General features: G+C 56.1%; 3 protein-coding genes across 9 annotated transcripts in view; 2 read left to right on the top strand and 1 right to left on the bottom strand.

Moving 5' to 3' along the window:
* Positions 1-1,768, top strand: part of CEP85 (centrosomal protein 85) — a 35,760-nt gene extending 33,992 nt beyond the window's left edge. For all 4 annotated transcript variants that reach the window (XM_019432404.2, XM_019432403.2, XM_019432409.2 and 1 more), the window contains one exon: positions 71-1,768. In XM_019432404.2, coding sequence (XP_019287949.1) covers positions 71-231 — 161 coding nt within the window. In that variant the 3' untranslated portion in view covers positions 232-1,768. The remainder of the gene's footprint in view (positions 1-70) is intronic.
* Positions 1,769-2,970: 1,202 nt separating this feature from the next.
* SH3BGRL3 (SH3 domain binding glutamate rich protein like 3) lies at positions 2,971-4,483 on the top strand. The gene is made up of 3 exons (XM_019432418.2): positions 2,971-3,148; positions 3,767-3,934; positions 4,052-4,483. Exons 1-3 carry the CDS (start codon positions 3,101-3,103, stop codon positions 4,115-4,117), a joined length of 282 nt encoding a protein of 93 aa, XP_019287963.1. The 5' UTR covers positions 2,971-3,100; the 3' UTR covers positions 4,118-4,483.
* Positions 4,484-5,203: 720 nt separating this feature from the next.
* UBXN11 (UBX domain protein 11) lies at positions 5,204-27,659 on the bottom strand. Of its 4 annotated transcripts, none has more exons than XR_002075768.2 (15): positions 27,576-27,659; positions 23,138-23,243; positions 22,315-22,343; positions 21,620-21,718; positions 17,883-17,983; positions 17,330-17,384; positions 16,778-16,854; positions 15,681-15,807; positions 8,632-8,846; positions 8,266-8,343; positions 7,183-7,300; positions 6,948-7,051; positions 5,696-5,769; positions 5,480-5,628; positions 5,204-5,391 (listed from the first exon to the last, which is right to left on the bottom strand). XR_002075768.2 is itself a non-coding variant. In XM_019432413.2 (15 exons), the coding sequence occupies exons 2-15, from the start codon at positions 23,206-23,208 to the stop codon at positions 5,232-5,234; spliced, it is 1,449 nt and encodes a 482-aa protein (XP_019287958.2). In that variant the 5' UTR covers positions 23,209-23,243; positions 27,576-27,659; the 3' UTR covers positions 5,204-5,231. The 4 variants fall into 4 exon arrangements, 3 of the variants coding, with proteins under 3 accessions (XP_019287958.2, XP_019287959.2, XP_019287960.2); XM_019432413.2 differs by having other exon boundaries at positions 5,480-5,620; XM_019432414.2 differs by having other exon boundaries at positions 5,480-5,620; positions 7,246-7,300.
* Between the last annotated feature and the right edge of the window lie 289 nt (positions 27,660-27,948).

The raw sequence follows: 27,948 nt of genomic DNA, 5'->3' as shown, positions 1-27,948 counted from the left end.
ACCACCCCCTCCATTGAAAGCATCTCCTAACTGACTCACTAACATTCTCTTGAAATGCTCTTCTCCCCAGCTGCACAGCACCCAGGGATCCAACTAGATTTGCAGAAGCCAGATGTGATCAGGAGGAAACTAGAAGAGGTTCAACAGCTGCGCCGTGACATCGAGGACTTAAGGACCACCATGTCAGACAGATATGCCCAGGATATGGGAGAAAACTGTGTCACTCAGTGAGGAATGCTGGGGGTGGCATAGACTCCGTTTCCCCAGGGAAGATCTGGTCTGCTGAGAGCCCAGTCTTGCAGGTCCTGCCCTGACAATCTCTTGCCTCCTATTTGCTGCTATTCCCAGAGAGAAGGGATGGAGGGGGGTAAGAACCTGCATCTGGGGCCAAGGGCTGATTAAGGAACTGTGCCTGCCCTGCCCCACACTGGCTTTGCCTTGTTGGATTGCATTTGTCCTGTCATACTGATTTACCCTTTGAGGGTGAGTTACTAATTAACTTTTGCAGGTTAACTGATAAGTCCTCACAGACTGTTCCCAGCCCCAGGCTGACGTCAAAGGTAAACAGGCTGCTCACTTCCCTTTTCCATCCTCTGGATGGATCCACGTTCATTCCCACTCCATACTTTGGTCCTGCTGATGTCCACTGGAAAGGCTGAGTACCAGTCACAGTGGCCATGTGAGAATTCTCAGACCAGTCGGCTAGCCTGCCTGGGATCTAAGTTGGCTTTCGGGGTATTCTTTGGCCTGGTCCCACTGCTGCTTCCTCAGGACTCTTGTTCTCACAGATGCCTCAGGGTGATCTGTTTATTAGCAAAGCACCCACTAGAATTGGCCTAGGGATTGTATCCAGGTCTCCTTAATCTGAGCTGTCATGCCATTTTACAGGATACCCCATTCTCCAGCTGCTCTGTCCCATGGGGCCCTGGCCATGTGGTTAGCACAGCTCCCTTCTCCTTTGTTCTCAGGCCATCCAGGTAGCCCCCTTGTAAACTCTTCTCTATGGTTCTGGGTTTGGGCAGGATTTTCCCTCATATTGCCACAGGGCAACTGTCAAGCTACTCACCTCCTCCTCCTGGGGCTGAGGCCAGAGCCCAGTCCTGATTTGTGCCTCTCTTTTGTTTAGGGGCAGGGTCTTTTCCCTTTATTGCTCTGGGGCCCCTTTGAAAGTTCAGAGTACCGGGTATAGCTTGGCTCTAAGTTCTAGCTTTCCGTATTTGGTGGGTTTTGTTTCTCTGGGGCCTTTGGGGACCCTGTGCTTTCTATTTTCTCTTGCCTCCTCATGTATGGAGCATCTCAGAACACAATTGTTTGTATCCGGTTGTTGGGCTGGCCCCAGGCCTCCTCTAGATCTGGAGCCAGGCCAAGCCAAGGCTTTGTAAGGGTATGGAGGAGCACTGAGCAGTTCAGAGCCAGCCACTGAGTTTGTTGCTAAGCTTTGAGCTGTCAGAGAAGCATCCTGGACCTCATTCTTGGGTCTGAATGAGACTCGTTAAGTGTTTTTACAATTTTGTGTCTTATTTATGGAGTGATGTATCCCTTCCATTCAGAGCAGCCCCACCCAGCCATCCCCTCAGCCTCTGGGCTCCTTCCTGCCTCCTAAAAGCAGAGCTGCCTGGTTGGTCTCCACCCTGTGTTGGGAGCCCAGCCACCATGCTCACGGGTATTTTTCCTCAAAGTTTATAAGCAGTTATTTATATGAATCCTTGTTATGTCAACTGGTTTGTATTGCCTATTTTGATTACAAAATAAAATATTTAACAAACTCCTCAGTTTTCTATCCCCATTATCACCATCCCTTACTCCACCCCTCATTTTGCCTTATTGGAGCCAAGGCCCGGGTGTTTAGCCAAGTTCCCCAGACAGCAGCAAGGAGGGACCTTTGGCAGGTCCAGCCTCTCGTCTGTTTCTACCACTTCCGCTCCTCTGGTGTTCTCTATGGGGACAAATAAGATCTCTTCTGACACTACTTTCTATTGGGTGAAGCTGCCCTGAGTCATTGAGCAAGTCTGTCTTTGGAAAGAGTTTCAGTAAGTCTCTGAGAGGAAGTCTGCTTCTAGGTTGCTGTGAGGAAGTGGCTTCCCTGGAGCCAGGCAGGGCCCTGTTTGCCTCACGGAGCTAAGGTGGTCTTTCTGGGCTGCTATTTGAGCCCGGGGGTGGGGTGGGGGGCCTGTGAGGGCAGTCCTGGCCAACCCCAGACAGACAGCTGAGCCCGATTTGGGCTGATGAGTCTCTCCACCCCCTGGATTTTTTCTGGGAGCAGGAGCAGCTTTAGAATGCCATCTGGGGTTGGAGTTGAGCTAGGGCCACCCTGAGACCAGCTGCGGATCTTGAACAAGGGCGGACCGGGCTCCCCGGAGTCCCGACCAACTGCTGCCTCCACCCTCCACCCGTTCTAGAGCTAGCAAACTCTTACCTTGGCCTCCATCTGGTGCCTTGAGGGTGTGGCCCTGTCTCCGGCCACCACCCTTCCTTGTCTAGACTTGCCTGAGTAGAGAGGAACTTGTGGGGAAATCTCCCAGCAGGGGCTGTCCCTGCTTTGGTGTGCCATGGGGTTAGCCATGTGTGAGTGTCACCCGGGGACTGTGGGAAGGGGTCCCTTGGAGCAAGATTCCCTAGCCAAGGAACTGTAGGTTTCAAAACAGCCCAAGCCTTCAAAGCTCCAGCTGCGCCGTGCTATCGTGGCACTGAGGGTGGGTAGCTGGGTGCAGCAAACCCGGGCGACGCTGAAAAGGCCTTTGCCAAGCCGTCACCCAGGCCCTCCCTGGCCTTTCCGGCCACCGGCCCCCTCCCCCCACCTCACGCCGAACCCCAGATCAGGGAAGGCGCGGGAGGGGACGGCCTCGCGCAGCACTGGGGTCCTCGGCGCGCCCCGTCACTGAGGGGGAGGGGAGGGGGCAGCGGCGCGCGGGGCGGGGTCGCGCAGGCTCCGCCCCGGCCGCACGCCTGCCCGCGCCGCCCATTGGTCCTGAGAGCGGTGACTCGCGGGCAGAGCAGGAAGGAAACCGCTCCCGAGCGCGGCGGCGTCGTCTCCAGGCCGTGCGGCTGCCGCTACAGCCAGCCATCCGTCCGCTTGTCGGCTTGCCAGTCCACCCGCAGCATGAGCGGCCTGCGCGTCTACAGCACGTCGGTCACCGGCTCCCGCGAAGTGAGTGCACGCCCCGGGTGAAAGCTCGGGCGGCGGAGTCCGGGCGCTACGGCCCGGCGCCCGTGACCCGCCCCCAGGGCGGAGCGGGGGGCGAGAAGGTGCGGGGCTCGGCCTCCTGGGTCGAGTCCCAACGCGGGCCCCGAGTCTGTGCCTTGAACCCCTCCGTTGGGCATCCTGGATCCTTAGCAGCCCCAGGACGAGCTGCCCGCGCCCATCCCATCTCTCGGACACGCACTCTCTGCAACCCCCCTGCGACCCCGATCACGTCCTGATCGTGCTGTTCCTCTCCCCCACTTTGTGTGTACCTAGGCAGGGGTGGCCCCTTAACCTGCCTCCACCAAGGCCTGCCCTGCCTTCCCCTCGCTGAGTTCCAGGTTCTCTCCACTGAACTTTATCCCACTTCCCTTCGTTCTGACTCCCCTCCGCATGGTGGTCCCTCTTTTCATCCTGCCCCGCTGCAAACCTGACTCATCCTCCTAACTCCCTAGTGGCCAGAACCCTCGCCCAGGGTGTGGAGGGACACAAAAACTACTGGCCACAGTCCCTGTCATTCTGCCCAGGTTTCCCCCGTAAATCCTCCAGCCTGCTCACTAACCCCTGCCCGCCCTCTACCCCCAGATCAAGTCCCAGCAGAGCGAGGTGACCCGCATCCTGGATGGGAAGCGCATCCAGTACCAGCTAGTGGACATCTCCCAGGACAACGCCCTGCGGGATGAGATGCGAGCCTTGGCGGGCAACCCCAAGGCCACCCCACCCCAGATTGTCAACGGGGACCAGTACTGTGGGGTATGAACCCCGGGGGTTGGGAGTGGGGAAGTGTAGGACTTCTGACTCAGAAGTCAGTCAGACCTGGGACAAAACACCAGCACTCAGGTTGACCATCTCTCCCCTCCCCTCGCCTAGGACTATGAGCTTTTCGTGGAGGCTGTGGAACAAAACACACTGCAGGAGTTCCTGAAACTGGCCTGAGCCCACCGGACTCCATCACCACGTCCCCCCGCAGCCACCGCCGGCCATGAAGGACCTTGTGACCAACTCCCTGTCATTCCTAGCCTTCCGACCTTGGAATCTCTCCCCGCAACCCAAGCCCCCCTCCTTCCCCTCTCTAATTTAGCCCCCTCTTCTCCCATTCAAAGGCAACATTCCTTACCCACTAGTCTCAGAAATTGTCTTAAGCAACAGCCCAAGTGCTGGCTGTTGTCAGCCAGGCCCTGAGGCTGCCACCCTGCCTGGCACTGGCTGATGGGCACCTTTGTGGGTTCCATTAGCCAGGGCTCTGCCAAAGGCCCCGCATTCCTTGTCCCTTAGAGACAATTAAATGTCCCATTCCACTGACACCGTGTCTGTTTGATATGGCCTGAGTCCTTGGTCTGAGCAAGGCTGGTAGATGGGATTGTCTGAGGCTGTGGTCCCACGGGCAGGTCGGTCGGGCCGTCTCCTGTGTGGCACCTCTGTGTATGATTGCGCACGTATGTGGGTGTATGTCTGGCATATGCATAACTGTGTGGACCAGCGTTTCTCTAAACAGTGGGTGGGTCACTTCCTGATTCACATGCATGTGATAGTGTCCTGACACGCCCGGCTTGGTGAGTGTAGCACATCTGTATGCCTGTCGGTAATGTGACCGCGCCATGTGGCTGCCTGCCTGGGTTCCAGCATCCTGGCTAAGTATGGGCGTGTCATGGAAGTGGGTTCATGGCCGCAGTTCTGCCAGTTTGGGCACAGTGGCTTTGTGCAGAATGTTGGGGAAGTGGCCACATGTGCGTGTGGTTCTCTGTGTGCACAGGGACCTGCTCGCGGCACGCTTGCACATGAGGCCCTTCTGCACCAGCTGAGGCTGAGCTGGAGCCTGCCTTCCCTCCACTGGATCTGCTTAGCCCTTCTGGGGAGAAAGGAACCTAGAGGACAAAGACCCAGCAGCTAGGCCCGCCAGCTGGAGCTCGAGTTACCGAGGGGCGGGTCTGCACCGCCCCTCCCCCCACCCCCCCTCCCCGGGCCTTCCCTGGCGCCCAGCTGGGCTGCCCCGCCAAGAGAGCCTTATGTGTGCGGAGCAGCCAGTGTGGGAGCGGGCGCTTTATTTGGATCAGGGGCCAGGGCCTGGGGCAGGCGGTGGGGCCCGGCTAGCCCGAAGCAGCAGCGCTGCGTTGGGCACCAAGCCTGCGGCCTGCAGCGTGACCGTGTCGTCGTGGTAGACCGTGGGTGGGAATGTACTGATGATCTCGAAGGTCGTGGCGTCCACGGCTCTGGGGACCGGGCAGAACTGATCAGGCCGTGTCCTGGGACCGGAGACACCCCCCCTCCCCGTAGCTGCCGGCCCCACACCATGCCCACCTGGCCTGTGCAAGCAGGGTGCGCACATCGCCAACAGTGTCCTCGGGCCGCATCATCAGCAGGAAGGCCTGCTCGCCGTTCTCAGACTTGATGCGCAGCATGGAGAGCAGGGGCGCCTGTGACTCGGGAGACTCCTGGCTCCTGTGGACCTAGAGGCCATCAGTGCCCCCTGGTGGCCCAACCCCAAGGTCCTCACCTCTTCACCAAGCCCCTCACCTCTCACGCTCAGCAGCCAAGGCTGGTGTCTCCACCACAATCTCCTGGATCCGGGCAGGCAATGGGCAGCAGTTCTGGAAGGCATCGATGAAAGAGGACAGAGCCCTGGGCTCTGCTAGAGTCACACCCTTCCCCCCAATCCTTAGAGGGGACTTCTTCCTTACCAGGGATGGATGAGACCAGTGAGCCAAAAGGGGAGGGGTGTTCTGTGTAAACTGGGGCCCAAGCAGAAGAAATGGAAGGGAAGCTTTGGAAGGCAGCCCCATCATTCCCCTAAGAAGCCTTGAAGTCCCTCAGCGTAGTGGGGGAGACAGAACCCCACACAATGACCAGCTTCCCAGGGGAAGCTTCCCAGGGGAAACCACCCCTGAGCAGTGACTAAGGATGAGGAGTCCATAGAAGTGGAATGGGCACAGGGATGTTCCAGACAACATGGGCAGAGATCCCCTGGTCAGGGAAGGCTTCTCTGGAGGTGATATATTTGGGAAAGTGTCAGCAGTTCATGTGGCTAAAGCTGAGAATCAGGTTGGACTGGAAAAAAGAAAAGGTTAGAGGTGGGAAGAGGACCAACAAGGAGTGGTGGGCCTTGAGTGCCAGATAAGAGCTTGGCCTTACCCGAGAACCACTGAAGGGTCTCAACAGGGAAGGCCCAGATCCAACTTACGTTTTTACAGAAGCACAAGGACTGCTGGGGGAGGACAGTTGGCAAGGCAGGAGGGGAGGTGGCAGGCCAGTGAGAGGCCACTGCAGGTATCTGAGAGGGCTACTCTGGAGCCTCGACTAGCATGGCGGGCAGAGGGAACAGAGAGAAGACGTGGATTCTGGCAATGTGCGGTGAAGGAGGCAGCGTGGGGGAAACTGAGGTTTGGTACCTTTCACGGGTGGAGACGGGGGAGGAGCCGCGGGATGGGGAGTGAGGAAGGAGGAGGATGTTTCTGAGGGCCAGAAAGGGGTATCCAGGACTGAACTGGATAGTCTGGTCTGGACCTCGAGGGGGTGGCCTGGGCCCTGGGCTCACCCCTGGCCTAGACTCCGGCTCTCCCCTTCTTACAGCCATACTGCCACGGAGACAGCCCATCTCTGGATGCAGCCCTCCCTGTTTTCAGGAGTCAGTGGAACTGCCTCGAGAGCCTCATTTCTCCCTCCAGGCCCCCTTCAGCAGCCCTCGAGCCTGAGTCTCCAGACAAGCCACTGCTCTGGTAGGTTGGGCCAGGGAGCTCAAGATGGCTGGGGGAGCTAGGGCTGGCCTCACCTGCAGGGTGTCCCGGATGGGGCCCCGGATGTCAATCACCTCGCCTCGCCGGATCACAAACTTGGGGAGCCTGTTCAGAAACTTCTCAGCAGTCATCCTGGAGCCTGCAGGGAGTGCGTTGGGAGCCTGGGCCTGGGGAGGGACTGGGAGTGACGGGTGATGGTGGAGGAGGCCACCTGGAGCCTGTCCCACACAGCGGCCCTGCCGCCTGGCTCGGCCTCAGGGCCAAGCTCACCTGGGGGCTCCATCCTGTCCATGGCCTTGTGAATCCTCTGCCAGCCCACCACGCGGCCCTCACCTGGGAACAGTTCCAGCCTATTCTCCGGGTAGACCTGATTGCGCAGATCACTCACCTGGCAAGAAGGAAGGGTGAAAGCGGTGGGCCTCGACCTTCAGCCCTGGGCTCCACCCCCACCCTTGCTCGCCCAGAGCACGCCCCCCCCCCCCCCCCCAGGAACAGGCTCGAGGGACAGTCTGGTGCAATCCCCATTTTACGGATGAAGAAACTGAGGCCCCAAGAGAGCTGCAGTTCATGCTGCTCTCACCTACCTGGGCTCGGCTCCTCCTGCAAGCACCCCTCGCCATGCCGGCTAGAGCCACTGTACTGCCATCCTCCCCAGACAGCCCCTCTCAGGAGCCAGCCAGGAAGCAAGGGACCAGGGTGTTAGGAGAGGGCAGAGCCCGCCTTGGCAGGCACTACCTCCAACACCTCCAGTCGTGACTCACACGGTTTTCCAAGCCCGGGTGGTGGTGGTGGCACACACGCCCTCGTGCACCCTTGCTGTGGCATGACGCACCGCCTTCCGGCTGCGGCTCAAGAGTTCCCCCCCACTGCACCCCTCATCTCACCCCCGCCGGCAGGGGGATGGCTCATGCCGTGTCCTTCAGGCCCAGGTTTGTCCCCACGGCACTGCCTTCCGTACCCATCAGATGGCTTCAGGAGCCCCTGGGGCAAGTCAGGCCACTTTTGCATGGAGTCTCAGGGACCCCAGGCTGTCAGGGTGTCCTGGGCGCTGGGGAGGGGCACTGGCCCTACAAGGCCGAAGGCTGTGCCTCCAGGGTGCCAGCAGGGGGCACTGCCTGCCGCTTAGCCACAGGCCGGTGCCCTTGCTAACCGGGCAACTGCAGCCCCTGCAGCCTCCCTGCCCTTCTTGGCCGGGCTTCAGGCTCACCCTCCTCCCCAGAGGTCATCAGAGACTGGGTCCCCTTAGGTGGGGCAGTGGCTTCCCACCTCAGACCGGGTGATGCCTGAGGAAGCTGTTTGTCCCCACCCCCTCCCAAATCCCCACACAGGGTGGTTTGAGGAGCAGCCCATCACCTTAAAGGGGACGCCGTCAGGGTACAGTCGCTGGAGCTCTGAGGGGAAGAAGCCGTCCAGAATGTCTCGGAGGCAGCGCTGCGGCAGGGATCGGAAGAGTGAGGCCCGACTGGACCCGTGCGGCACCTACCGCTCTGCTTCCTGTCCAGACGGCGGGCCCCGGGCCCCGGGCTTACCCAGTGGGTCACACTCTGCACATATTCAGGGCCCCAGGACTTGGTGGGGGGAGGGGTTGTTTCTGCAAGTTGCACGTGGGCTTGGGTACCTATGGGGGGTGGGCTGAGCCCCCCATCACCAACTAATGGTGAGCAAGGGGAGGGGGCAAGGGCACCAGAGTGGCCTGTCTCCCCTCCCCACCCCTCCTACCTGTGTGGAGGGGTCATGGAAGGGCCGGAAGGGCCCATCGAACATCATGAGGCCATTCCGATAGAGCTTCAGTGGGATGGGCTCAAGGACATGGAGCCGTGCTCCCCCGGGCATTGGTGTCACCTGGGTGTCACCCTCTACCACCAGCTCACTGAGATCCTTCAGGCTGGCCAGGAGCCTGTCAAAGTCCACCTCGGGGGGCGCCAATGAGTCCCCTGGCAAAGAGGATAAACACCCATGAGCTACTCTTCATGGCAGCCGTGTGCCCAGCAGCCCTGGTTTCCATGGCCCCTTGCACGCTAAGCAGTGGCCTTCGCACCTCCTTAGGTGGCCACCTGGGGAGGAAGAAGGACAACTACCACTAGATAATAGCTGTCTTTTATTGAACACTCGCCGTATGCTAGAGGCTTAATGCCTATAATGCCACTGTCTCTTCATACGAACCCTATGCTGTAGGGGCTACAATCACCCCCATTCTTCAGATGAGGAACCCGCAGGTCAGGGGTTAATGGCTGCCTAGGGATGCACGGAGTAAGTGGCAGGAGCAGGATCTGATCCCAGCTCTGCCCGTGTCAGGCACGGGGTCAGCCACTGAAAAGCGCAGTGCAGAGCTCCCAGCTCTGGATGAAGTCCGTCTGGGTTCAAATCCCAGCTCTGCGGCTTCCACCTGTGTGACCTTGGTCAAGTCATTCAATGCTCTGCACGACAGCATTCTCTCCTAGAAGGGTATGATAGTGTCTGCCTCCCAGGATGGCTACCGGGGTGCAGGAAGACGGCCAAGTGAGGGCCAGCTCGGAGCAAGCACTCTGTCCAGCTGGTTACTGTTACCAACCCCACCTTGCACAAACGGACCTCAGGCCGATCCAGAGGCTATGACGCAGGAGTCATTGATCTCCATTTTACACATGAGGAAACAGGCCCACAGAGATAAAAAATGACTTGCCCCAGGTCACTTGGCAAATTAGAGGAGGAACTGACTCTAGAGTCTGCTTTTCCCACCCATCTGCACCATCCGGATGGGGAGCCTGGGGGTAGGGACACGTGGCTACTGGGGGGGGGGGGATGTCAGGACAGCTGCTGGACAGAACAGGTAGGGGACACACAACTATTTCACACATCCCTTTGAGAAGCTGAAAGACGCTTTGGCCTCCTCTTCTGAAAAATGTGTTGTGCACACAGGGGTGCATACGCTTCAGGGGGTGGTGGGGACAGCCACAACAGATGCCAGAGTGGAAAGGCTGGAGGGCAGGTGGGATGCTGGAGGGGGACAGGCCAGGGGCCTGTTCTCAGTCCTTAGTCCTTGACTAAGGGCCTTAGTCCCTAGTCGATCTGGCTCCCAGTCTACTAGGGGTGTGACCCTACAAAACCTCAGTGACTTTCAGGGCCTTCTTGGACGCTATTTTCACCAGGACAGCCAGGCTGCGACAGGATGTGGGTCGGGACTCTGGGGACCGAATTCCTTTCCTCAGAGTGGTGCAATGGCTCTATAGGTGTGGTGGCTGTGCGGAGGAAGTACAGATGTGGGTGGCTCTGTTTCCTGTTGCCTCTGTGGCTGCTGAAATGGTAGGCCCCAGCTGGACTTCCCCCTCCCCTACATCTCCTAGGTTGCAGGGGCTGCACCGGCCCCCCACCTCCTCCTGGGGTCCCCTAGGGTTCCTGAGATTCCCAAGAAAAACTCACTGGACATTCTGGGCATTCCTGGCATGACTCAGAACAATATCAAGCCACTATTTTCCTTTAACAACAAACTACATTCAGAACACATTGGTAAGCCTAAAAATAACGCAAAAGCTCATCTCATCGAACTCCTGTCCCCACCCCTGTACTCTTACAGGTGGAGACAGTGAGGCCCAGAAAAGTCAGATGACTTGGCCCACGGAGATCACATCAAGCGGACCCAGGACCACTCGGATACGCTGGGGCCAAGGCTTTTTCAGAGAGCTGATGGGCACGGGATGGTCGGCAGTGGAAAGGGCTGGTGGAAGCCCAGGGGAGGATGCCAAGAAGCAACTAGAGTGAAAAGAGTTTGCCGAGGAAAATAGTGCTGGAGGCTCTCGGCCAGTGGGGCTAAGGCATGGAGAAGTGAAAGCCGGGCGGGCTGGGCACATATGGGGTGCAGCAGCCCAGGGGGAGACAAGGGGCCCAGGAGATAGAACCACAGCACCAGGCGGACCTGGGCTGAGAGAATAAGGCAGGAATCCTGGCATGGCCACCACGCGGCCAGCCGGGAGTACGCAACAAGAAGCCCGGCCTCTTGCCAGGTCACATGGGGTGAGGCAGGTCAGAGGTCTAATGAGGCATTTCCTCTCTCTCTCTTCCTTGGGATGGGACAGAATAGGAACCTCTATCCCGCTGCCCGCAAGATCCAGCAGGAGGAATGGACTGTAAGGACGACTCGGTGTTTACTTCGTGCCAAGCACCTAGAGGCAGCTGTTACCACTCCCGTTTTACAGGTGAGGAAACTAAACCTTGGAAAGCGACCTGCTCCCGCTCCTGCAGCTTTCAGGGCCCAGGTGACTCTAAGCTTCTGTTCTCGGTGCTTCATGCAGGCTGCCTCTGCTCCCTGGGATCCCTTTCTCAGGAGGGGTGTGGTTCAGGGAGAGACCATCTCTGAGGCCTCAGACAACTTTGGGAGCCCGTGATTCTATTAAAAAGAGGAGTTAGGCATGGAGACCAAGATCAAGCTCCTTGGCTCAACTCCTGAGACCCTCGAAGCCCGGGTACCCCAGCCTCCCCTCGACCTGTTCCCCCATCACTCTCTGGAGCCAAGGATTACTGCTTCCAAGCTGTGTGATCCCTGAGCAAGTGGGCCTAGCTCTTTGGGTCTTGGCTTCCTCTTCTATAAAATGATAATAAAAGTCCTCACTTCACAGGTGGCTCTGAGGCTCACAGGAAGTACCTGGCAGATGGTGGCTGTTGTCACTAACACCACACCCTCTTGCTCATCACTGGCTCAGTGTGCTCACTCACCATGCCCTCTAAGACGCCTTGCCAGGAGCCCCTCCCCTGGAGACTAAGCCTCCTGAGTCCCTGGAGCCTGCGGGCCTTGGCACAGGCTGTTGTCCTTTTCCATTCGCTGGTCTTGCCAGCCACAATGGGCACTCCTTGAATGCAGGCTAGAGCATCCAGCCCTAGTGGGTGCTCAGGAAGCACATTCTGGATCCATCCCTCCATCCCGCCAACAGGTCCGGAGCGTCCAAGCTCTGCAAGGCCCTGAGAATCATGGGTATCCTCATACCCAGAGTCCTTCCCTCCTCAAGATCATACTTGAATGAAGGAGACGGGGTGACAGCAGGGACAATGGCACGTGGTAAGTGCCACCGTGGAGGCTGCGGAGCCCAGAGGAGGGCCAGACCCTGCCACTCTCAGCAGGTGAGTGGTGGGCCTGCCCTGGGCTGGCTCATCACCCCTGCAGGAAGGACACACCTGCTGCTGTGAATACCAACGTGGTGCCCCGGGGCCCCAGCAGGCCTGTCCCCACCACCTCCCCCAAAGGCTGAACCAGAAATAGACCCGCTATCTCCGCACACCTGCAAGCCTGGCCCTGCTCTGGGGACCTGCATTCACTCTGCTCCTCAGGGGAACCAGTGGAAAGAAAACAGGGCCTCAGAGTCTGATCACTGCCAGGGGAGACCACAACCAATTCTCTGGCCCCCACGGTTGAGCATCATACCGCCTGCCCCCACCTCATCCGTGCTCTGCACGGTCCTGGCGTGCCTGACTGTCTAGGCCTGGGCACCCAGGCACCCCCACCAATATGTGCGTGGGCCCAAGCCCTTGCCCACGGGCCAAGCACCGTGCTGGGCACTCTGGGGCCTGACAGGGGCCGAGCAGCCATGGCTCGTGGTCACCGATCAGCCACCATGCGGCAGCCTGCAAGAACCCCCACGTGCATTGTGGCATTCGGTGCTCTCAGGGGCCCGGGCGTCACACACCATCTCCTCACTCCACAGATGAGGACACGGACTCTGAGAGGTGAAGCAGTTTGCCCACACAGGTCCCCCACTCCTCAGCTGGAGCCTTTAACCCTGTCACCCCAATGCAGAGCCCCTTCCCACATGCTGGGCGCAGTGCAGGTGGCACAGTCTTGGCCGCAGGCACTCGAGCAGGTACTCCATGAGGTTGGGTTTGAGCTAAGCTTCCAAAGAGGGGATAAAAGGGGACCAGGCACTTCGGGGGGACACAGCACAGGCCTGACGGGGGGGCTGAGGGTGGGGAGGAGCCTAGCCTGCCTAGGGTCTAATCCAGGCCAGTTCCAGGGACTCAAGGGAGGCTCAGGGATGAGTGAAGACTTGAAAGGGCACAGCTTCCGGGCAGGGGAGGGAAGAGGCTCCACCCAGGTGCAGGAGACTGGGGCTTGGGAGGAAGGGTGCTAGGGGACAGGCAGAGGCCGCAGGGGGAACGGGGATGTAGGGGGATGGCAGGAAGTTGCTGGTGAAGGGTGGGAGAGTGAGCAGCTTCACAGGGGACAGGGAAGGGGGAGGAGGAGCTCAGAGAAGACTGGGATGAGTGAGAGCAGGGAGCTCAGAGGGGACAAGGGGGAGTGAGGAGCTCTCAGCCCTGAGGCTCAACACCTGGCCATGGGTTGTGACCAGAGTAGGACTGTCCCTTTCATGTCTCCGCATACCCCCAAAGCACCTGGCATCCTATTTAACGCTCAATTTACCCGTGGGGAGGGTGGGAAGGGGTGAATGATCCAGCCTGAGGCCAAGTCCTTGCAAGGCTTCCCCTGTACTGGGTCCCCTTAAAGAGCAGTGGACTGCCCTCCCCAAGGCAGGAGTCCTGCCTCTAGACTGGTTGGCCCAACACAGATGCCCTGGGCCACCCTCAACCAGTCTGCTGGGGGGCCTGGGGGGAGTGGTATCCAACAGAGGGAGAGCCAGAGAAATGAGCCAGGGTATGGGGCCAGCAAAGGGCCGGTTTTGTGTACCCGGGGGCAGAAGCAGCCTGGCACCTGGGGACAAAGCAGGGGGAGGAGAAGGAACGGACCAGGAGGAAAAGCGGCTGGAGATGAAAAGCATCTCGTTCATCTGGCAGAAGAGCTCAGTTGAGGCCCCTCCATGTTGAAGAATCAGGAAGCCAAAGGAAGGGGTGCTTGGGTGGCTCAGTCGGTTGAGTGTGTCTGACTCTTGATTTCAGCTATCATGATCTCAGTCGTGAGATCGAGCCCCATGTCGGGCTCTGGTCTGACAGTGTGGAGCCTGCTTGGGATTCTCTCTCTCTCTCTCTCTCTCTCTCTCTCTGCCCTTTCCCCATTCTGTCTCTCTCTCTCTCTCTCTCTCTCTCTCTCAAAATAAATAAATAACCATTTTAAAAATAAATAAAAAGAAAGCCAAAGGAAGAGGACACACAGATAGAGTTTTGGCAGAGGGTTTTCACAAGTTGCTTTGGCTGTGAGGCACTCAGCTTCAGAGCCAGCCTCTTGTGGGCATAAACAAACAACACAGAGCAGAGTGAAGTCAGCTCTGTTTCTGGCGGGAGAGGGTGGGAATCCACAGGGCCAGGTCCGGAAACCAGCTGGCTGGTCTGACCCCCAAAGGAGCAGCAAGGCCCCCACTGCCAGGAGGAAGCCTGCCCTCCAACCAGCAGGGACATGCGGGGGGCCCAGGGCATAGTGCTGGCAGGCCTCTGGCCCTGGACCCCAGAAACGCCCTTACAGCATCTGGCAGTCACCTTCCAGGGCTCGGCCTCTCACCGCAGGACGGGGTGTCCCAGGGCCATCCCCAATTCCTCCTGTCAGCTCCCTAACGCACAATCACCAAGGGCACAGATTCCACCCCCTAAATCTCTGCCCTGCCCTTCCTCACCCTGCCCGCCAGGATCACCCTTCCACAGGACATCATCTCATCGTCTGCCTGGATGACTGTACCTACCTCCTAAATAAGCTCTCAGCCTTAAGTCTTGCCCTCTTCACTCAACAGTCAGAGACTTAAGTGCCTCCATTTTCCCATCTATAAAATGGAACAAGCCCTGGCCCACGTCAAAGCTATTCATGAAAATGCTTTGCAAGCTCCACTTCCGATGGGAAGTGACGTGTTTAGTAGAACAAAGCAGTGAGGGAGCTGTGCCCTAAGATGTAGGGGGTCTGGCCAGGGCGCAGGCCTGAAGGGGAGGCAGGACTCCCATGTTTTGAGTCTCATTCTTCACTCAGCAACAAGCCTGTCTTGAAATCAAGACAGTATTGTCATCTTCCAAACACTCCCCTCGGGAGCTATGCTCATCAGTGCTTCCACGAGGCTGCCCCTGCCATCGGACTGTGCAGAACAATTAAACCCCTACTTGTTGGGCTGAGGATATGCAAGGTCAGTGCTAGGTGCTCTGCGTCTAACCCACTGACTCCTTCCCACTCTGCGGGGAAGGGTACACCATCATTTATTGATGGGGGACTGGAGGCTCAGAGAACAGAAGTCACGTGCCCAAGCCACACCTGGAACGGGTGATGGAATGAAGAGAAGGGCCCTGGGCTGACTGACTCCGGAGCCTGGAGAAGTGTACCTTCTGGGCAATCACCTCCATGCTTTGAAGAGAATGGACCCGGGCTTTCTATGGCCCCAAATCTATGGGGTGCAGCCCTCTAGATATTGGCAGTCAAGTTAAAAATAAAGACTGGTGGAATCTCACGGAAACAGGTCCCTTTCAACGGTCTGGCTAGAAGTGAAGCTAATAAAGGAGGTCCAAAGAGGGGACTGAGCCCTGGGACTGAGGGGCAGCTTCCAAAGCAGAGAAATCGTTTTTGAAAATCTTTTGGATGGACGCCATTTTGTAAACTACGGAGTGCAGCCTGAGACAAAGCCTGGGGTCTTGTTACATCTTGTATCTCAGGGTCCCTGGAGCCTTCGAAAGGTGAGCCAGGAGGGAGTTGGAGGCAAGACCAGAGGAAGAAAGTGGTGGCGGGTTAGGTGGTCAGTGATGGAGGCTGAGGCCTTTCCTCCCAGTTCCTGTGTCAGGAGCACGGATGGCATGGTCTCTGGACAGCTACTGGCCCAAAGGAAGGTGTTGTTGGAGAATTCCCTTTGTAGGAGGGGCCAGGGACAGACCCCCTACTCTACCTGGCTTCCAGAACTTCTTGGCTGTCATCCAGTCTGTGTTGCCATCCTCCGAGTCTGAGTTGTCTTCTGAGTCCTCCTGGTCCTCGGGCTCGCCCACCCACTGCAGCCCGTAATCACTGAGGAACCGCTGTGCAGAGAGAAGGGAAAGGTCCCAGGGGGCACAGTCAGTTCAGCCCCTCGGGGAACAGGCAGCATCCGCCCAGGCCCCAGCCTCAGGCCTCGGCTCCCAGAGTCAACTGGGCAGAAGAGATGGGCCCCAGGGTCTTGGAAGCTTTCTGGCTGTGACCTTAGGAAGCCACTTCACCTCCTAGAGCCCTGGGCTCTTTCTTGTAAAGCGGAGATGACAACACCTGACCCATAAGCTTGTGAGGACTCAGGACGGTAATTCAGGCCGAGTGCTTAAAGCAGGGTCTGGCATGGAGGGCCGCACGGAAGGTGGCCCTGATGGCAGCGGGACACCCCACGCATCTGGCCCGAGCGGAGGAGCGGCAGGGACACGGGCTGCACAGGACCGAGGACGCGGTGAGCCACATGCAGCCGCTCGAGGGCCGGGCCTCACGTCCCCTCCGCCACAGGAAAACTTCTGACTTGTCTACACTTCCTGTCACTGCTTCCTCAGCTCCTTCTCTCCTGAACCCACTCTACCCAGCCCCTTTCTCCACAACTGACTGGAACCGCGCGGCTGCGGCCACCAACAGCCTGCCTGGCGCCAAACCCAGCGGCCCTCTTCCGTCTTCATCTCTTGCAACACACATCACTCCTTCTCGGTTTCACATTCCCAGCCGTCTTCGCTTAGACATCTTGCCTCACTCAACACGAACTCATCCCCAACGGTCACGACTCCGGGTCCCCCCCACTGCCTCCTAAAGCTCTGCGCCTCCGGGGCTCAGTCAGTGGCAGCCCCTCCACCCGGGCCTCAGCCACGACCCCGCGAGCGCCACCTGCAAAGCAGACTCGAACCCCTCCTCTCTGCTCCAGCTCCTCAGGTTAGTCCTGAGGAGGGAAATACGGGGCAGGGCCCCACATGGGATATGTGGGAGGGAGACCCAGACGGGCGGGCTCCCAGCCAGGTCCTGAGGGGCAGGCGCCTCTCTTACCTCCATCTCCCCCACCTGCCGCTGCAGCTGCAAGCACGTGGTCTCCAGCTGCTTCTGCCGCTGCAGGGTGACCTTGCCTTCAGGGAAAGATCAGGAAGGGTTCTGCCGCCCCGGCAAGGAGGCTGCCAGACCACCTCTGGCCTCGCCCGGCGTTCTGCCCTCAGGGTCATCTGGAGAGGCTGCCCCTTGAGAACTCGAGGGGTCCCCTGAAAACTCTCCCCCTGACCTTGAGGCGGGGATGCCTGGACTGACTCTCAGGAGACCGCCAGCCACCCCTCTCACCACCCCCCCCCCCCCGGGGGCTCCTGAGGGCACCATGTTCCCCGACATGGCATGCCCTATGCTCGGGGCTGGGCTATGTCTGCATTCGGGGGACCTGGTCCCACATAGGAGGGCACTGCCCTGAGTGCGTCATTGCCTCTCTCTGGGCTCGGCTGTCCAGGCCTCACCATAGGACTCAGCTTGATGCTCTTGGAGCCCTGATGTCCAGGAGCCACTGGCCCAAGGGAGGGGCCCCAGGAAGGCTGACCGCCCACCGGGAGCGCCCCTTACCCTGGTGCTCCCGGAGGGTCTGCAACAATTCCTCCAGAGCCCGTATCTTCCGATCCTACAGCAACAAGACAAGGGGGCGCAGGCAGGCCTGGGGGTTCCCAGAGCACAAAAGAACCCATCTTCCAGATGGGAAGATCCAAACTTTTTGACTCTGTGGGGCACCGGGGAGTTGAAAGACCCTGCCCCTGCCATCCTTTGGCACAGCCGCTGCTCCTATGCCTCAGATATCCTTGTGGTTCCACTGAAATGGGGATAGGCGTGGAGTGTGCCCAAGTGGCCCAGCGCTCAGCAGTCACTGCTGCCACGTGGTCCAAGGCTAGTGGCCTTACTCAGCTGTAGAGAAGACCCTTAGCTTCTCTGCTCAGCTCCCGGGGACCCAGATCAGCCCCAGGCCATACCCGGCCCTTGAACTGGGAAGTTCAGTGGAAGAGATGGGTTCTAGAACCCACCCACCCTGGCCTACTGTGGCAGTGAACTCACTGGCCTCCCCAGCCTGGGCCCCTCCACCCCTCAGACCGGACCCTGGCCCTACCCCCACCGCTGGGGGTCCCACCTTGGACAGCAGCTCATCAGTCTGAGCCTTCACTTGCTGTTCCAGGTCCCGCAACTTCCTCGACAGGGTGGCCACCAGCTCCGAGTCATGGAATACAGGGACTACCAAACAGACAAAGTCCTAGAGCTGAGGCTGAAGTGTGGGGGTCCAGTGGAGGGGGGACGGGGGTCCGCAGAAGCAGAAATAAGGGTGATACTAACAGCTGCCACTTAGATGATAGGGACTGTCCTAAATACTTCACACATATCAGCTCATGCTGTCCTCACAATGTGCCCCTGAGGAAATGAACTGCTTTAGGAAACTGAGGCAGAGGTGCAGTGAGGTGTCCAAGGAGTATGAGTGAGTGCTGTACCATACAGGTCACATGACCAGTGAAGCATTTTCAGAAAGTCACCCTCAATCAAATGAAGCGCCTATACCTTGCCACCCCCACCCCCACCCCCCCTGTTTACAGGAACACAGCGGAGAGAGGAGCAAGTCCGCACCAACGACAAACAAGTACACAGACCCGCATGGCCTGGCTCCTCACAGGGTCCGTGTCACTTTTTCAAAAGGCAAGGACTCTGTTCCACAGAGGTGTAACAGTCAAATGCAGTGCACGGCCCTGACCAGAACCTAGATCAGGAAAAACAATAGCTATGAGCTACTTCGGAACTCGGGAGATCTGAGCGCAGAAGCGGTGCTCCACAGCAGTCCTGAGTCCTCCGCATTCTTGGGTGCGGTCCTGGTCCTGGGGTCACGTGAGTCCTTATTTGTAGGAGATGCATGCTGAAGTTTTTAGAGGTGAAATGTCATGATATCTGAAATTGATTTCTAAGCGGTTCCTCAAAAAAAGACATTTACATTCGTACATATGTGTATATGGACAGAGAGCAAGCAAATTAGTGGCCAAATATCACCAACTGTGGCATTTAGATAACAGACATTTATATGGGTGTGCACTGTACCATTATTTTAATTGCTTTGTAGGCTGCAAGTTCTTCAAAATTAGAAATTTGGGGAAAGAAAACAAGATGGCACAAAAACAGACACTCAGATCAATGGAACAGAATAGAAAACCCAGAAATGGACCCACACATGTATGGCCAACTAATCTTTGACAAAGCAGGAAAGAATATCCTTGCTGAAGACAGTCTCTTCAGCAAGTGGTGCTGGGAAAACTGGACAGCGACATGCAGAAGAATGAACCTGGACCATTTTCTCACACCATACACAAAAATAAACTCAAAATGGATGAAAGACCTCAATGTAAGACAGGAAGCCGTCAAAATCCTCGAGGAGAAAGCAGGCAAAAACCTCTTTGACCTCGGCTGCAGCAACTTCTTACCCCACACATCTCCGGAGGCAAGGGAAACAAAAGCAAAAGTGAACTATTGGGACCTCATCAAAATAAAAAGCTTCTGCAACAGCAAAGGAAACAGTCAGCAAAACTAAAAGGCAACCGACAGAATGGGAGAAGATATTTACATACAACAACATATCAGATAAAGGTTAGTATTCTATAAAGAACTTATCAAACTCAACATCCAAAAAACAAATAATCCAGTGAAGAAATGGGCAAAAGACACGAATAGACATTTCTCCAAAGAAGACATCCAGATGGCCAACCGACACATGAAAAAATATTCAATATCACTCATCATCAGGGGAATACAAATCAAAACCACAATGAGATACCACCTCACACCTGTCAGAATGGCTAACACGAACAACTCAGGCAACAACAGATGTTGGCGAGGATGCGGAGAGAGAGGATCTCTTTTGCATTGTTGGTGGAAATGCAAACTGGTGCAGCCATTCTGGAAAATAGTATGGAGGTTCCTTAAAAAATTAAAAATAGAACTACCTACAACCCAGCAATTGCACTACTAGGTATTTATCCAAGGGAGACAGGTGTGCTGTTTCGAAGGGACACATGTACCCCAAAGTTTATAGCAGCACTATCAACAATAGCCAAAGTATGGAAAGAGCCCAAATGTCCATCGATGGATGAATGGATAAAGAAGATGTGGTGTGTATATATATACAATGGAGTATTACTCGGCAATCAAAGAGAATGAAATCTTGCCATTCGCAACTACGTGGATGGAACTGGAGGGTATTATGCTAAGCGAAATTAGAGAAAGACAAATATATGACTTCAAGCATATGAGGACTTTAAGACACAGAACAGATGAATACAAGGGAAGGGAAGCAAAACTAATATAAAAACAGGGAGGGGGACAAAACAGAAGAGACTCTTAAATATGGAGAACAAACAGAGGGTTACTAGAGGGGTCCTGGGAGGCGGTACGGGCTAAATGGGTAAGGGGCATTAAGGAATCTACTCCTGAAATCATTGTTGCACTATATGCTAACTAACTTGGAGGTCAATTGAAAGAAAGAAAGAAAGAAAGAAAGAAAGAAAGAAAGAAAGAAAGAAGAAAGAAAGAAGAAAGAAAGAAAAGAAAGAAAGAAAGAAAGAAGAAAGAAAGAAAAGAAAGAAAGAAAGAAAGAAAGAAAGAAAGAAAGAAAGAAAGAAAGAAAGAAAAGAAGGAAAACAAGAGAGACACATGGGAAGGAAAGGGTCCTCTCCTTCCCCTGCGTGCTGCCCTGTGTGTGAAGCAGGAACTGCATTTGACACCATCCAGCCACATGGGCTAACATGTCAAGGATGGCTCAGTGGAAAGACGGAGAAACCTGTTCAAGGATGTCTTCGAGTCAATGGATTAACAGCCCTGGAGCTGCTTCCTGGACTTCTTGGTGGGCAGGACAAGTCCTCCTCAATGTTCAGAAGAGTTTTCTCTGACTTGTAGTCAAGGCTTTGTAACGGATATATAGACCTCTGGGCCCGGTCAGCACAGACAGCACTGATGAGCTCCCAAGGCGGAGCGGGGAGAGAGAGGAGAACCCAGGGGAGGAGCGTCGCACTGAAAAGCTGGGAGGAAAAGAAGAAGCTAGCAAAGAGAGGAAAGAGCCTGGGAGGCAGAAAGAAATCTGGGAGAGCAGTGTCATGGCAGCTAAGAGCCCAGGGCGATCCGAGGAGGGCACGGTGCCCGGTGGCCGATGTGGAATGCTGCTGTGCACAGAAGCGAGACAGGCAGGCAAGTCCTTGACTGTGACCTTGGTGGGGACAAACGCCAGCTGAGAGTGGGGTGGGGAGCAAGTGCCAGGGGAGAGGCAGAGAGCGCGCAGGATGGCTCCTCAAGGAGCCCTGGTTGTTGCGTTTACTAATGAAAGCATCCCCGGCTGGGATGCAGGAGATCCCGACTTTGTGTCTGAATGGTTGTGGGGCCAGGTGCTTCTGGTCTCCTTTTCCACCTCAGTTCCCTGTCCTATAACAAGGAGGGGTGTTTGGTGCAGGACTGCCTCCCCCCTCACAGAGGAAGTAGAGGCAGAGAGACAGGAGGTTGCTTATCCAAGATATCACAGCTAGTAGAACATTCTGACCTCACGCCCAGCTCCTCCAGGCCCACAGCAAACTCCGACCCTGCCCGCCCATGCCTCCCCTGTGCCCAGGCCCATTCCACTCTCCCTCCTCCAGGATGCTTCCCTGTGAGCCCCATCTGGGCACCTCTGGGGTCAGTGTCACCACAGCCCTTGGGAGACAGTGCAGGCCAGGTAAGGAGGGCAGCCTGGGAACCGTGGGCTCACCCAGAACAGGCAAGAGTAGGTCCATGAGTCTCTGGGCCTCGCCCCTTCTCTGAGGCCCTCTCCTGCTGCTGGGGACCCAGACCTGTTTAGGCCTCTTTTCTCACCTTGCCTACTCACAGGAGCACCTATACCTCCATAGCAGGAAGGGACAGAGATCCTTTCTTCTGAGCCACGTCCGTCATTCAGCATATCTACCTCGTCTTCTGCAGACAGAGATGCCCAGGTCACCGTTCTGGGGCTGAGCCCCGGAGGAAACTGCGGCCTTGGGCTCTGGCCAGGATGAAGCAGCCTGTACTCTGTACCCCCAAGTATATGCGGATAGAACACGTGGGACATCAGGGAGCAAGGATCCAACGAGAACAGGCTTCTTCTTGCAGTTCTCCCAGCCTGGCTCTGGAGGGGACCCGAGTGGCCAATGCCAGCAGCACGGTGGAGGCAAGAATGGGGTTGGGATGCAAAGGTCTGAGCCTGCAGCGAGGATGGGTCAGCAAAGCAAGGATGGGGCTTCAGGGAGAAAAGGCTGTAATGGGCTAGAGGAGGCTGTCAGGAGGAGGACGGGGCTCAAACCCCACCAGCCAACCCCACAGCGAGTGGAGGGCTTCAAATGTTAGCAATGACACCTCTGCTAAGGGTGTGGGGCCTTCTGATCAGAGAGCTGCCAGGACGCCCTGTCCTCGGGGGCTGGGGGAGCCACAGGGAGCAGTGCAGCAACCGCTCTCCTTCTCTCCGTCTGCACGACCCCAGGGAGACCCAGCAGGTGGGAGGTGAGGGGGACACACGGGGCAGACCCCACACTTACCATCTCCGTAGATTTTTATCCCTCGCCTCCTGGGAACCCGGGCAGGAAGGAGAAGGAAGACAGACAAGTTAGGAATGTCATCAGGGGAGTGGCTCTGGGCACCAGATCCCCAGCCAAGCCTAAAGGAGAGGGAGGCTGGGCCTCTGCCTCCCAGGGCCGTCCCCTCGCCAAATCCCATCCCTGGCACTGGGACAAGCCGAGGGACAGGCTTTGAGGTGTCCCCTCCTCCCAACGGAGACAGGTGGGGAAGGGCTGAGGGGCAGAGGCTTGGGTGGAAGACAAGAGATCCCAGGCCCAGGAGCCCAGCCCCAGCTCTGTTCTGAAATGGCTTTGGGACCCCAGGCCTGTCGCTTAACCGCTCTGGATCTCCTTGGCCTTCAAATGACTCAAAGCGGTATTCAGAAGAGAAAGGAGAGAGGTAAAGAAAATGCTTCGAAGGGATGAAAGTGCTGGACAGATGTAAAGAACTCCCTTTGCCGAGAGACCCCACCCCCCCACCCCCCACCATGGCCGGGCCGGAGAAGTGGTACCATCAATGCTTGCGGACTAACATGGGGGCTGCGCCTCTCCCACCCGGCCCATACCTACCACAGGGCCCAGCCCAGTGTTTGCTCAGACATGATGAAGGAGTTAAAAATTTTTGAGAAAGATAAAGGGGTCAGGGAAAGCTACGTAACTCCTCCTTGTTTTCCCTGAGACACTAGGAGCCATTCTCCTAGTCCACTGGGGGATGGGTGCGGGGGCGGGGGGGGGGGGGTGGGTAGTGGCAAGAGGAGGCAGGGGCATGAACACAAAGACACCCCCCCTGAGGCTGGCTCCTTACCCTGGATTCACAGGCTCTGACTCCAGGGGGACTCTTCGGGTCTTGCCAAGGGAGGCCAAAGGCGAGCTCATAGTTCTGCTTCTAGATTTTAGCTGTCAGGAACTCCCTGAGAAGAAAGAAGGAAGTCAGTCCTTGGGGACAGAGGGGACCCAGGGCTTCGGGACCAGGGAAACGTCTCTTCCTGGCCCCTTGTCTCAGGAGGGAGCCTTGTCCAGGGAGCAGCACCCCTCACTTCTTCCCACTCCCCTGAAGAGGTTTCTGGAGGCAGCTTTGCCTCAGGCCCCCTGTGCTGGATGTCTGCCCGATCCTCTGGATATCCTGCTCTCTGCTCTGATCCTGGAGGCCCCGGGCCTGGCTGGGAAAGGGCGATGGGGGAGGGGTGGGGTACAGAGAGGGGCTGGAAGCCTGGGACTCTCCCAACTTAGAGCCAGGGCATAAGACTACCCAGAAGGCCGGAGTTTTTGTCTATCCATCAAGGAGCTGGTTGACACAAAGCCCAAATGTCCCCTCCCCTCCCACAAGAACCCAGGTATCACTCTGATTCTCAGAGCCACAGAGGGGCAACCCAAGGGCAGAATGCGGCCAAGGCACTCTTTGTGGAAGGGAGGTCAAGGGCCCAGGCTCTGCACAGGCTCTGCCATCCACCAGAATAACCCGTGCCTTGGCTCCCTTGGTATAAAGTGGGGTTGGTGGTAGTACCAGCCAGGCAGGGTTATCAAGGGGATTCAGGGAAAACTTACATAAGGCACGGAGCCCAGTGCCACACTGAAAGGAAACACTTAAAAATGCGAACTGTGGGGGCGCCTGGCCGGCTCAGTTGGTGGAGCCTGCAACTCTTGATCTCGGGATTGTGAGTTGAAGCCCGACGTTGGGTGTAAAGATTACTTAAAAATAAAAAAAACTTTAAAATTTTTTAAAGAACATTTATTTATTTTTGGGAGACAGAGAGACAGAGCGCAAGTAGGGGAGGGGCAGAGAGAGAGGGAGGCACAGAATCGGAAGCAGGCCCCAGGCTCTGAGCTGTCAGCACAGAGCCTGATGGGCTCGAACCCACAAAGCACAGGATCATGACCTGGGCCGAAGTCGGACGCTCAACCAACCGAGCCACCCAGGCGCCCCTAAAAAAAAAATCTTTAAAAAAATAAATAAATAGTTTGTTACTAGACACCGGGGGCACTCACGCATGCTCATTTCCCTTCCTCCCTCTTTCCCTTCCTTCCCTCTTCCTTCTGGAAAGATGAATGCACATCAGGGATGGAATTAAAGACCACTACTCTATTCAATGAATTAAGTACATTATGTGGCTAATATCTAGAAATCCTAGAACCAAAGGACCTCTATCAGGGCTTGAATCAAGTCTTTTTGGGACAAATCCAAGGCAGTTCCACTTTGAAAATGTGTGGCACTGGCTTCCACTGGTACCCCTGAAGCCTCCCAGCAAGGGGACTGGTACCAGCTGGAGACAGCCTTCTGGAGTTTGGGACTCATGCCCCCATCATCCAGCCTTCCAAATATGCCCCTAGCCTGCCCCAGTCTCTGCCGGCTCATCCAGGCATCCTCATGGTTTTTGTGGCCAAGTGTGATGGCCCTCGTGGTCCCCTGTGCCAGCGTCCAGCCAGAGGGCTCTTCTTAAACACAAAGTTGCCTTGCCGCTTCCCTGCTAAAAGCTCCCAATGGCTCCTTCTCACCAGAGGAAAGAAATTCAAAATTCCATAACACAGGTGATCGGGTCCCCGCCCGGGGCTCCTGACCTCACTCCCCCATCTCTCCTCTGCCCCCCCACCCCCACACTTGAGCCAGCCCAGCCTCCAATGCACCAGGCCTTTACACACATAGCTCCCCTGGCCTGGAACCCCTTCCTGGAATGTGGTCCCCACTCCTAAGTGCACCCTTCCCTTGGTTGGGCTCTTTTTTTTTTTTTTTTAATTGTTTTTGTCTGTTTTGTTATAGTCTAAGTTTTTATTTTAAAATTACAGATTCACAGGAAACTAGGAAAATAGTACAGAGGGGATTTGTGTGCCCTTCACCCAGTGGCTCCCCAGCAGTGACATTTTACATTACTCTACGTGTGTACCCTACCCTGTTCTGCTATTTCACCCAGGTAACCACTAATGCAGTCAAGATAACTACTCCATCACCACAAAGATTCCATTTCCATAACGATCTCCCTCATGTCAGCCCCTTGTTAGTCACACCCACACTCCTCCCTCTACCATCCCCAACCCCTGGCAACCACTACTGTTTTCTTACTTCAAGAATGTTCCATAAATGGAATCATACAGTACTGACCTTAAAAAAAAAAAAAAAAAAAAAGAGCTTTATTGAGATCTAATTCACATACTTAACCCTTTCAAAGTGTATAATTCAGTGGTTTGTAGTATATTCTTAGATTTGTGAAACCATCACCACAATCAATTTTTAGAACGTTTTTATCGTGCTAACAGGCGATGTTCCTTTTGTGGCTAACACTGCCCTCCACGAACTTTCATCAAACCCGATCATTCTCCCTTCTCCAAATTTTCATCACCGTAACGACCCTTCAAAAGAAACTGGTTAAAAAAAAAAAAAAAAAAAAAAAAGACAGAAATTAACAAGTGTCAGTGAGGAGGTGGGGAAATTGGAACCTTAGCTGGAATGTAAAATGGTGCAGTGGCTGCGTAAAATGGTCTGGCAGCTCCTTAAAAGGCTAAACAGTTACCTACCTGGCTCAGCAATTCTGCTCCTAGGGGTGTACCCAAGAGAAATGAAAACTTACGTCCACACAAAAACTTGTATACATGTTCATAGCAGCATTATTCATAATATCCAAAAAATGGGAACAACCCAAATGTTCATCAACCAATGAATGGATAAAGAAATCTGGTACATCCTTACTAGGGAGTATTCTCGGCAATAAAAAGAAATGAATCCCATGTTGCCACATGAATGAACCTTGAAAACATTATGCTAAAGGAAAGATGTCAATCACAAAATACCACGTTATGACCCCACTGATATAAAATGTTCAGAATGGACAATCTGGAGACAGAAAGTAGATTAGTTGACTAGGGCTGGGGGCAGCAGGTGGGGGTGGGGGGTGGGGGTTAATGGGAGTAATTGCTAAAGGGTACAGAGTTTCTTTTTAGACTGATGAAAATGTTCTAAATTGTGGTGATCGTTGCCCAACTCTCATGAATATCCTAAAAACTACTGAAATTTACATTTCAAAGGCGTGAAATACATAGCATGGGAATTAGCTATTACAGAAAAAAAGGGATCTGGTCCCCAAACCAAACCCAACATCTTCCCTCAAAATAAGCTCCTCCCATGGGGCGCCTGGGTGGCGCAGTCGGTTAAGCGTCCGACTTCAGCCAGGTCACGATCTCGCAGTCCGTGAGTTCGAGCCCCGCGTCAGGCTCTGGGCTGATGGCTCGGGGCCTGGAGCCTGTTTCCGATTCTGTGTCTCCCTCTCTCTCTGCCCCTCCCCCGTTCATGCTATGTCTCTCTCTGTCCCAAAAATAAATTAAAAAACGTTGAAAAAAAAAAAAAAAGCTCCTCCCACTTCTCCCTTCTTAATGGGGCCACATCATCCAACCACTAAATTTTCCTCTCCTTCCTTCTTTCTTAATCCCATCAATTACCATATCTTGTGGGTTAAACTGCAGTGTCTCTCACAGAGCTCCTCCTTTCCATGCCTACTTTGGTCATCCTAGTGGGGCTCTCACTGCCCTTCCTTGGGGCTATCACAACGGAGGCCACCTGACTTCCCAGCTTCCTGTCTCACTCCAGGCCAATCCAACACACTGTCTCCAGATTAATTTTCCCATGGGTTATAAGGGACCCCTGAGGGTGACGGCTGCCTCTCCCTATAGTCTGGGGACCCCTCAGCGCAGGACTCCGTCTCCTCCTCCCTCAGACCGCGGGTGGGCCGGAGGATAAAGCCACGTCTACTCCCCTCACGAGGGGGCTTCCAGGGGCTGTGACCCCCGCCTCAGGCTGGAGGCTCCTAAAGGTTGGACTGTCTCCCCTGCAGACCGGGGCTTTGAGAGGAAGGCTGTGTCCCATGCCCCTACATCTTTGGGACCCAAGTCAGGGTTGTGCTTGACTGGTAACGTCCTTCGTCACACGTACTCAGCCTATTGGCACCCCCCACCCCAGGCCCCAGTGCTCTCCAGCGCCGACAGGACCCGGCCGCCTGCACGCCTTCAAGTCCTCTGTCTCCAGCTGGAAGCGCTCACGACGCGACTTCTGTCACGACCTAACCCTTCCCTGGGAGCTGCGTCGCCTCCTCCCGTCTCCTCGGGAAGCCACGGTCGGCGGGGACTCGAAGCCGCTCCCGTGACGCGGGAGGCTGCTGGGCAACCCGGCCGCGGGGCTCGCGGGTCCTCGGGCTCTCGGAGCGAGGACCCCAGCCTGCGTGGGAGACTCCGGAGCCGCAAAGGTTTGAGCAAAGACTCACCACGCAGGGCCACCGAGCCTTCCCGCGGCGCCGCCATCTTGTTGTCACGCGGTTTCCCAGGCGACCGGGACCCGTGCGCTTCTCATTGGCTAATTCGAGAGTACCGCCGCCTGTGCTCGGATTCTATTGGCCCACGAGTCTAAACTCTTCGCGGAATGCTGCAAATCCCACAATCCACCACTGTGAGGGGACTCGGGAGTCTGGAGAAATGGAGGGTTTCTTTATTCCCTCCCCCCGCGAAAGTGGGGAGACTCACGAAGCCGCCGAAACCTGACTTTGTGTAATCGGACAATGCAACCGTTTTTGCTGAGTTGATTTTTGGGGGAGATTATCCCGCTGAGTCTGTTTCCCCATGTGATCAGTACAGTACATC

Source organism: Panthera pardus, unplaced genomic scaffold (genome assembly GCF_024362965.1).
Source record: "Panthera pardus isolate Hobbes unplaced genomic scaffold, ASM2436296v1 HiC_scaffold_11, whole genome shotgun sequence".
NCBI lineage: Eukaryota > Metazoa > Chordata > Mammalia > Carnivora > Felidae > Panthera > Panthera pardus.
Note: the sequence above shows the minus strand (reverse complement) of the source record. Positions and strands in the feature narration are given on the sequence as shown.